A 10,235-nucleotide genomic window follows, 5' to 3' on the forward strand; every position below is an offset into this window, starting at 1 on the left:
AGAGCAACCCTCTCACTCGAAGGCTTAGCTGCAGTCCAAGCACTCGCCTAAGTTATCAAAATCCTACCGAGTGAAGAGCAACCCTCTCACTCGGAGGCTTAGCTGCAGTCCAAGCACTCGCCTAAGTTATCAAAATCCTACCGAGTGTAGAGCAACCCTCTCACTCGGAGGCTTAGCTGCAGTCCAAGCACTCGCCTAAGTTATCGAAATCCTGCCGAGTGAAGAGTAAACCTCTCACTCAGGGGCTTAGCTGCAGCCCAGTGCTCGCCTAAGTGGACTGAAGAATAAGTCGATTGCAGTAAAGGTGCCTTGCTTTGAACCTGCAAAAGACATTTCGAGCCAAAGGCAATCATATTCAAGCACCAAATTCAAGTTTGAATCGATATCTAAAGGAACCGAGAGTGCTCAGGCGTTAAGCCTGTTAAAGTTTATCGGTTACAATTCCACTCGGCATACCGAGGCAAATTTAAAAGCGTCGAGCCAGAAGAAGTTTTTTACCCCTCCTGTGGAGGGCTGGAAGGAGCAACGAATTCATCAAGGTCAATTCCGTCGGCGATCCGAGTGGCAGCTGCAAGGAAAGTTTCCATAAAGGACCTGAAGTCATGCTTCTTGGTATTGGCCACCCGAAGGGCCGCCAGCTTCTCTTCTCGTGCATCCTTATAGTGGACTCGGGCAAGACACAGAGCAACATCTGCACCACACCGAGCCGAGGACTTCTTCCATTCCAGCACTCGACCAGGGATCGTGTTCAACCGGGCCATCAGCGGTTCAAGGTCATTCTGAAGTGTCTCCTCAGGCCAAAGCGTCGAGTCGATGCGAGATGTGGCGGCCTTCAGCCTTGCGAGATAGTCCACGACAGCTGCAACACGGGACTCCAGTCGGAGAACATCCATGGCAACTTCATCGTTCACCGGAGAATTGACGGGGTCGAGGTTTGGCTCCAGCCGGCTAGTTTCTTCTTCAAAGTTTTGACAAAATTCTGCAAGGGCGATCACTAAGTCAAGGAGATGGTCGAATGGAAAAATCACAATTGGAAATGTCTGCCAAGCATAGAGGTTTACCTTCAAGCATAAGAAACAGCTTCTTGGCAAGTCCACTCAGGAAGGCCTCCAGATCAGTTTTCTTCCCAGTCAATTTGGCGACTTGGTCGGTCAGGGCAGCTTTATCAGTTTTCAGTCGACTGACCTCCTTGTTGGCAATCCCAAGAGCAGCTTTCAGATTAGTATTGTCTTGTTCGAGCTTGGTGACTGAAGCTAACTTCTCGTCGGCAAGCTTGATCTTCTCAGCTAGCTCAAGGTCTTTCTTCTGTTGGGCCTCCCTTACCTTACCTGCAAGTTACAGCAAGATCAGATTTTGAAACAAGCAAGGGGAAAAGCAGTCGTCAGGGTCTCACCAAACATACCTTCGGTCTCCTCCTTTTCCTTTGTCAGCTTCTCCTGAACCAGCTTCAAGCTCAGCTCGACTTGAGTATGCTTGTGTTCCAGCTCTGAGTAGCGAGCCACAAGATCACAAGAGTTCTGCGAAGAACCAATCGACTAAATGTCAAATTTAATTCACTTCCGAGTGAAAAAGGGAAAAACTCACGTTTCTAAGACTACAGCCGAATACAAGCATTCGACCGTAGTCTCGGGGACTACACCCAGTGGGTGCACTCAGCGTGCCCCCACTAATCCTGTTGAAGACAAAGTCGACCAGTCGACCTCAAAAAAAAAGATGTATTCTCTAAGACTGTGATCAACTGCAAGCAGTCGACCACAGTCTCGGGGACTACACCCAGTGGGTGCACTCAGCGTGCCCCCACCGGTTTGTGAAATCCAGTCGACATAGTCGACTGACAGAAAAATTGACATCATAAAGCCTAAGGCCGACTGCCAGCAGTCGACCTTAGCCTTGGGGACTACACCCAGCGGGTGCACTCAGCGTGCCCCCACTAACACGGAGTTTTATCGACACACCCACTGGGTGATTACTATAAATTCCGGAAAAGAAAAGTTTTTGGTAGCATATCCAACAGAACAAACAGCGGTCGACTGACCTGGACATTGCTTTGGAGGGCAGAACTGGCGTCATAAGCCGCCTGACTCGCATCCCGGATGGTCTTCAGCTGCTCCATCATGATTCCCGCTTGGCGTATCGCCCCTTTCGCTGCGCCGGCTTGGTCCTCTGGGACGTGGTGCGTCGTGAAGAGGGAGGGCTGCTGAGCACTCGTCAATGGATCTGCGAAGGACACCGTGTGTCGAGTGATGTTCTCTTCCTCCACAGTCAGAATCTCGGGCGCCGTCACATCCTGAGGCACCTTACTGGCGGACGTTTTCCGACTCCTCCTGCGCTTCAGCGGCTCTTCATCCTCATCATCATCAGGGAGATTGATAACAGTATTGGGTGGAGCTACAGAGAAAGATCAGGATCAGAGATCGCGAGTCAGTCGACTAAGAACAGCGTTAAGAATACAGTACCTGGGTTCGAAGTTGCTGCGTCCTCCATCTCGTGGTCATCAGCCCGGGCCGAGGTTTCAGAAGTAGCAGCACTGCAACTCCAAAGGATCAGTCGACTAACTTCAGCGTCGACCAGAGACAAAGTTCACACAAAATAAGAAAATATGAGCAGCACGGTTACCCTGATATGGTGGGGATGGACACCTTCATCTTCGGCAGGAGCTTGATCGGCTTCGACGAGGCCGCCTTGGGCTGCTTCGGCGCCTTTTCAGTCGGCACCGGAGAGGTGGTCCGAGGGCGCTTGGTCGACTGAGTGGCGGTCGCAACCCCCTTACCACGTTCGGTCGAAGGGTCGTGGACAAGCTTCGACCGCCTTTCTGAGCGCGGTGGTACGACCTCCTCCTCCTCTTCTTCCTCGTCCTCGACGTCATCTTCATCACCATCATCATCATCATCGTCGTCATCATCCTATGCAACATCCGAGTCCCATTCCTCCTCTTCCTGGCTCTCGCCCCCGCTCGCCTCGCCCTCCTCAGTCGAAGCTTGTGCCCCATTGGGCATCGAGTACAGCTCGGTGAGGGCCTAGCAGATGTCCAGACAAGGATCAGTCGACCAGTCGGCAGGGTAAACAGAAATGAATGCGACAAGAGCGCAGTGGAGAGCAGGGCAAGTGTACCTTGTTTGGGTCGCTGTTGTGGTCGAGTGGAGGAATCCTTCTGGCTCCGCGTGGGTTATCCTTATTTCCAGTAACGGCTACCATCCATCTTTCCAGAGTGACGTCGTCGACTGCTTCTGGATGGACTCTAGTCTCGTCTTCGGTCCCACAGTACAACCACATGCAGTGGTTCCGGAACTGAAGGGGCTGGATGCGACGCCTGAGGAAGACCTCCAGGAGGTCCATGCCCGTCACTCCCTCCCGAACCAACTGCACCACGCGCTCCATCAACATCTTCACGTCAGCTTTCTCCTCCGGAATCAGCTTCAGAGGGGAGGGCTTGTTCACTCGGTCCATGGTAAACGGAGGGAGTCCACTCGACTGCCCTGGCGTCGACTGGACCTGGCAGTAGAACCAAGTCGACTGCCAGCCTCTGACGGACTCGGGAAAGGTCATGGGCGGGAAGGTGCTCTTATTCCTCACCTGGATCCCCAGGCCCCCACACATTTGGACGACTCGGGTTCTCTCATCACCTGGGCTCGCCTTCTTCACGGTCTGAGAGCGACACGTGAATATATGTTTGAACAAACCCCAGTGCGGTCAACAGCCCAAGAAACCCTCACACATGGACACGAATGCAGCAAGATAGGCAATGGAGTTTGGGGTAAAGTGGTGGAGCTGCGCTCCGAAGAAATTCAAGAAGCCACGGAAGAAAACACTCGGCGGCAAAGAAAACCCACGATCAACATGGGTGGCCAAAAGCACACACTCACCCTCTTCAGGCTGAGGCTGCCACTCCTTCCCCGGAAGCCTCGCAGCTCCGTGAGGGATCAAGCCCTCGTTGGCCATGTCGAGGAGGTCATTCTCTGTGATGGTCGACTGGATCCAGTCTCCTTGGACCCAGCCCTTCGGCAGGCGGGATCTGGACGAGGACCCTCCGCGGCTGGTGGATCTCCCCTTCGCCTTCTCCGACGTCGACGCCTTCTTTGCGCGCTCCAGCGCCGCCGTCTTCTCCTTGGCCATGGTCGCCGGCGAGATGCGCGAAGGGAAGTGGTGCGGGGGCGAGAGCGAGCACGCTGGGCGGGGAAGAAGGAAGCAGAGAGAGGGAGAGAATGCTGAGGTGCAGCACAGAAATCCTCGCCGGGCACATTTATAAGGTCCCTTCCGAGTGGATGACAGGTGGGCCCGTCGATCTAATCATATCTGGGAGCAGTTATGCAGACGGGATACGTGGCGAAAAAGGCGGCGCGGAGATCGAGGCGTCTATGCCCCGTCCCATCCGAACGCCGCGGTCCGCCCCGCTTCGCGCGCGTCCTCAAATTTCGCATCCCGCGGAATCCGCGAACAGCAAATCAGTTTGTCAGACGCGGTGTTTCCGGCGACCCGTCGCTCGGAGATCGTCGAAGCCCGAAAGATCACTCGACGCAAAAATAGAATGGATCGAGTCGACTGAAGGCGAATTGCTCCCTGTCGACGAAGAGATTCTTTGGTCCAGGACAACGCACGACCAGGGCACAAAGGTTAATCGGAAACGACATCAACTCCTTCCTCACTCGAAGCCTCAATCCATTCAGGGGCTAATGATGGGGTTATGTACCTAGGGTAGGGTCATGGACCTGATCTAAGTACCTTACCCAAGGACACCCTCAGAAGAAGTCGCCTTCCAGTCGACTAACGAGGGACACACTCGACTGACTTGAAGGACTCGACCACGAAGACTCACTCGACCACCAGAAGGTCAAGAGGCACTCTGCACTGCAACGGCCTGTAATCAAGTAGACTTTATGATAGTAAAGGCACTTTATGTGGGGCGTTACCAGTAACGCCCCAGACTTAACTCACCTTAAACCCTCTCCTACGTGGGCTGGCTGGGGTCCTGGCGCACTCTATATAAGCCACCCCCCTCCACAGGCAGAAGGGTTCGGCACCTTGTAACTCATATACTCATAATCCACTCGACCGCCTCCGGGCTCCGAGACGTAGGGCTGTTACTTCCTCCGAGAAGGGCCTGAACTCGTACATCCTTTGTGCTTACAACCTCTCCATAGCTAGGACCTTGCCTCTCAATACCTACCCCCCACTCTACTGTCAGGCTTAGAACCACGACAGTGGTCACGCAGGTTTTTACCCAATATGGATGGAGGCATGACCTCCGGGTTGGTCTACCGTCTCCAGCATCTTTGGCATAGGTATAATGTCAGTCTTTTATGGCTTTGCTATTGCAGTTATGTTGGTTTTATTTTAGTGTCGTGATGATGGTGTGTCGTCGTGTGCATCTTAACTATGTTGTGGTCGGGTGTTGCTTATTATGCTTTGTATGCTACATTTTGAGTTAATAAAAATGCCCTTTATAAAAAAAAGCAATATATTTGCACTATTCCTTGACCAAATGGCGGATAGAGAAGTGGTCCAGGCGATTTTACCTTATAAAATAATATAAATTTTTATATTCAATCAAAATAAAATCAAATCTAACAAGATAATGGGGTAACTGAGCCCGTAGACATCGAAGCAACCCGAAACAAAAGGGATTCTACAACCAAGGCCAGATCTCTGAAAATCCTCGCTGAAACCACAGTCAACTCACCCCTTAGGCCTCAACATCACACCGGTTCATTACCTACCTAGGATACGGCTCAGTAATTGTAACCGCATTCACAGAGACATCCTGTCCCAGGATGAAATCAGATCGGTCATATGCCGGAGAAGCTAAAGCCGCTTCTCTCCCAAAGAAGAATGCAGGTTGCGCGGGTGCTTGAATCTCCGTGTTGTCCCTGGTTAACATGAAAATGACGGATGATATGTAAGGCCTGTCGATAGGGTCCGACTGGACGCACATCAACCCGATGTGGATACATCGTAAAGCCTGGCTTCGAGCGTGTTCATCCAGCGATCGGTCTATCATCTGCGATATCGTCCCTTTGGTCCAGCAGTTCCACACCTGTTAGATATAGTCAGTATCAAACATGGCATGTACGTAATTTACATCAATGAGTCTTTTCTTTTCAGTTTTCAGTGAACAGATGCAACAAAAATCAAGTAAAATAAGCACTTACATTACTAATAAGATTCACTTCATCGCGATCATCAGAACTGCTGTTCCGTCTCCCAGTAACAATTTCGAGGACCAAGACACCGAAGCTGAAAATATCGATCTTGGGCGACACGCGTCCGTGTATTGCATACTCGGGTGCCATGTAACCTCTGCAAAGGATGAGCAGTAAGGTTTCGTGAACGTTGGAAACTTTGGATACAGGAGGTATGAACTTACAGTGTTCCAACAGCTCTAGCTGTCTTAGTATGAGTATGACCTTCTCCTAGCAGCCTTGCAAGTCCAAAGTCTGCGATTTTCGGATTCATGCCGTCGTCAACGAGAATGTTGTTAGGTTTCAGGTCCCGGTGGATGATCCTCATGCTTGAATCCTCGTGAAGATACAAAATTCCCTTGGCAATCCCAAGAATGATGTTGTGCTGTTGCGCCCAGCTCAGTGTGTTTTCCTCACTGGTTTCTATTGCCCACAAATGCTAAATCCATGTTTGGTGGTGGAAGGTAAACAGAGAACAATCATATACTCCCTCCGTTCGGAATTACTTGTCGCAAAAATGGATGTATCTAGACGTAGATACATCCATTTTTGTGACAAGTAATTCCGAACGGAGGGAGTATGATATAACTCAACTATGTAAATATGTAATAAATAATCCAGGCTCTGGTAACTTATTATACCGGGATGATATAGTACATATTTAGTTGTTTAAACAGTGAAAGTTCAGTGTATAGCTAAATGTTCAATTTTATTCATGTTTTGTTTTTCTGCAGAGTCTATGAACTGTCAAATTTTGTTTTCATCCATAACACATAAAGTCTATTGGAGGGCAAGAGAGGTGAGTGAAGAGGGAAAATACCGAATAGAAAGTTGTCGAGGCTCCCATTCTTGATATATTCATAAACGAGCAGCGTATCATCCCGATGCGAGCAAAACCCCTGTAATCTAACAAGGTTCTTGTGCTGCAGCTCTGCCAATAGCTGCACCTCATTCTGCAGCTGATGCAAACCGCTCCCGGTTCCTCCCAAAAGCTTCTTCACTGCTATTTCCTGCCCATCTGCTAGTATCCCCTGCAACAGAGTCTTTCCTCAGAGAAGGTGGCATACTGATATCACCCACCCGGTTGTCTTGCATATTTACTTACCTTGTACACAATGCCAAAACCACCTTCTCCGAGCTTATTCTTTTCCGAGAAGCTTTCAGTTGCCTCTTGCAGCGCCGATAAATCAAAGATCATGCATTGTGCTCCCACAATTTTCTTGAATGCTGGTGTCGTATGACAAAATGTCATCAAGGAACTGCAAATTCCAGCCCTTAAACTGATATAACATGCTTGATGTTATGCTACTCACGGTGGTCGTCTTCTGAATGCTTAGTAGTCCTTCTCTTGAATCGAACGAAAGCAAAAACCGAAAGAACAAATAGCAAGAGGACGGAACAAACAATGCCCACGGAGATTCCTGCTACACTCATTTTCTTCCCTGCAACACCATACACCAAACGAGAACCTTAAACTTGAAACTAAAATTATGAAGTAGCACAGTATGAGCTAAGCAAGCAGACAAATGATAACAGTTATCCAGACGAAGATAAAAATTGAAAGTGTGTAGTAGGTGCTACCTGTTCCTCCAGACTCTGGAGTTACAGATGGCGGCACGACTGCTGGCGGTGGTGGCGCCGGGAGCCGCAGCATCGACCAGCCCTCGTAGAACGGCCGCACGCTGTACCTCAGGTTGCACCAGGCCACTAAAGCCATGATCCATCGGGGCTTGGTGCTGAGCATGGGTGTTGTTTGCACGAGGAGGGTCCCGAGGCAGCTCTGGCACTGTGACGGCGTCATCTCCGGGAGGCACTGCGCGAGCGCGTAGATCCTGGGCTGGAAGTCCACCTCGCCCGTGGCGAAGTACTTCTTGGCGGTCGTCGAGTTGCCCGCCGCGGCCAATGCGTGGTCGACCACCGCGGTGAGGATGGACGTGGCGGCGGCGCTGAACCATGCTCCCTGTGCTGACCCGACATTCGAAGACGCCGGGGCAATTTGAAAACTTGAACCAGTTTACAGAGCCGTAGAAATCCCGTTAGTTACACAGAATTATTCAAGATCAAGAGGTTCATTAGAAAACTGAAATAGGCCGTACGTAAGCTCTCCGGGCTGCCACTGGTCGGCCCTGAGGAAGTCGAGGAACTGCACGGTGGAGAACCGAAGGACGCAGGCGTCCTCGTACATGGTGGCGCCCGTGTTGTTGGGGCAGTTGTCCTGCGCGCCGGCGGCACGGAACGCGGCGGCCACGCAGGCGGCGCAGGTGGAGGCGTTGACGTCGCCGCGGCAGAGCGCCATGGCGTAGGCCCGGGTGGGAGACGTGCCGGCGTCGGCGGTGGCAAAGCCGGACGGCATGGAGGAGGCGTTGCCGGGGAGCGCCGCGGCGACGAGGTTGAGGCTCGCCTGGAAAGGGCTGTTGGGCGCGTAGGTGCTGCCGTCGCAGGAGGAGGCCTCGAACGGCATGGCCTGCGGCAGCAGGAGCAGGACGACGGCGATGACGGCGAGAAGCATCACTGTAGCAGCGGGGGGTGGGGAGCCCGGAGGAACCGGGGTTTCCTTGGCAGGACGCAGTCAGCGACTGACGGCCAAGATGGCCGAGTTGCTGAGCCTGCCTGCCCCGTCAGGCTACGACGACGCGCCACAGCCACCATCCCATCCGTCCAGTCCACGGGTGCATGCACGCGCAAGTGGTTACGTCCTTTTCGAGTCAAAGTTGATCGGCCGCCTACGGAGCTGCAATTCCTTGTGATGAGATGAGATTTTTCTTGCCGCGGGGCCACTGTGGCAGTCAACGAAAAGGACAATCAACTTGCACTAACTCTTTTTCGGAAAAAGTCCATTTTAAACCCTAAACTTGTAGACGTTCGGCGAAACAAACCCTGAAGTCGAAATCCCGGTCGATTGCACCCTAAACTATGCAATTCCGGTCTAAATTGAACCTTCGGGTCCTTTGGATGACCGGGATCGGTGGGAATTCGCTGAGGCCGCTGCTATGCTCACCCCTGCTCCCGCTGGGCCGGCCCACTTTAATTTTTTTAGAAATAAAAAAATGCAAAGGGGACTACAGCCTGCTAGCCCGGACCGCTTTTGTTTTTTTGTTAGAAAACAAAAAGAAGCGCACGCTCGTAATCGAGACCGATGCTGGTGGTTGGAACGACGCTACTAACCAGGGACACTACATACGTTGTGTTAACTTACTCCCTTTTTCTTCTTTCTTTTGTTTCCTTTTTCTTTCGTTTCGTTTTGTCTTTGTTTTTATTTTATTTTTTAGTTTCCTTTTTAAAAAAATCATGATTTCTTTTCAAATTGACGAACCTTTTTCCAAATTTGCATATTATTTTTTAATGCCGTAAATTTCTAATCTCTTAAAAGCTCGAGTTTTCAAAACTATATAAAATCCGTTTTACTAGGAAATATCAAACGAAAAAAAGAACCTTGTGAACCAGAATTTAAAAAGATTTTTTTTACGAATTTTGAACAAAATGTTCATGGATTTGAAAACGTCCATGAAAAAAGATGTTTATCACAAACGTCCATGAATGTTCAATGTTTATTCGAAAATAGTTCAACATATATTAAAAAAATGTTCAATGCGTATTTTCAAAAACCAATCGTTGCATATATTCACATTTGTTTTAAAAAATGTTTATCACATAATACAAATGTTCAATGCATATTCAAAAATTGTTCAACACATTTATTTATAGTTTTTCGAAAATGTTCAGTGCATAATATTCTCAAATGTTCAAAAGAAGTTTGGAGCATAATGTTTCGTGTCGTGAATCTATCAGTTGAACTCACTAGTTTGGTTGGCAAATTCCAGCAAATAACAAGATTGAGGTCGCGAGTTCGAGTCGCTCCCGTAGAACTTTTCCAGAATTTTTTTTTGCGCGCCTACTATTCAATAGCTCCAAATGGGCCGGTTCACGAATTTAAGAAAAAACAGAAAATGAAAAATAAAATGAAAAAAGAAAGAAAAAGAAAGGCTAAAAGGAGGAAAAAGAGAGCAAGTTAACACAACGCAAGTGGTGTCCTTGTGGTTTGTTGCTTCGATCAACAAC

At 49.9% G+C, this 10,235-nt stretch overlaps 1 protein-coding gene across 4 annotated transcripts in view; it reads right to left on the bottom strand.

Moving 5' to 3' along the window:
• Positions 1 to 8,839, bottom strand: part of LOC119363421 (putative receptor-like protein kinase At4g00960) — a 16,980-nt gene extending 8,141 nt beyond the window's left edge. The window contains exons 1-8 of one of the 4 annotated variants that reach the window (XM_037628770.1): positions 8,273 to 8,833; positions 7,758 to 8,179; positions 7,490 to 7,618; positions 7,282 to 7,403; positions 6,997 to 7,207; positions 6,362 to 6,599; positions 6,147 to 6,294; positions 5,939 to 6,031 (exon numbers count right to left, since the gene is read on the bottom strand). In XM_037628770.1, the coding sequence (XP_037484667.1) occupies positions 5,939 to 6,031; positions 6,147 to 6,294; positions 6,362 to 6,599; positions 6,997 to 7,207; positions 7,282 to 7,403; positions 7,490 to 7,618; positions 7,758 to 8,179; positions 8,273 to 8,685 (1,776 nt within the window). In that variant the 5' untranslated portion in view covers positions 8,686 to 8,833. Of the gene's footprint in view, positions 1 to 5,507; positions 6,032 to 6,146; positions 6,295 to 6,361; positions 6,600 to 6,996; positions 7,208 to 7,281; positions 7,404 to 7,489; positions 7,619 to 7,757; positions 8,180 to 8,272 lie in introns of those variants that run through there. The other 3 variants (XM_037628771.1, XM_037628769.1, XM_037628772.1) reach the window with 3 other exon arrangements.
• Between the last annotated feature and the right edge of the window lie 1,396 nt (positions 8,840 to 10,235).

The sequence above is a fragment of the Triticum dicoccoides genome, chromosome 2B (assembly GCF_002162155.2).
Source record: "Triticum dicoccoides isolate Atlit2015 ecotype Zavitan chromosome 2B, WEW_v2.0, whole genome shotgun sequence".
Classification (NCBI taxonomy): Eukaryota; Viridiplantae; Streptophyta; class Magnoliopsida; order Poales; family Poaceae; genus Triticum; species Triticum dicoccoides.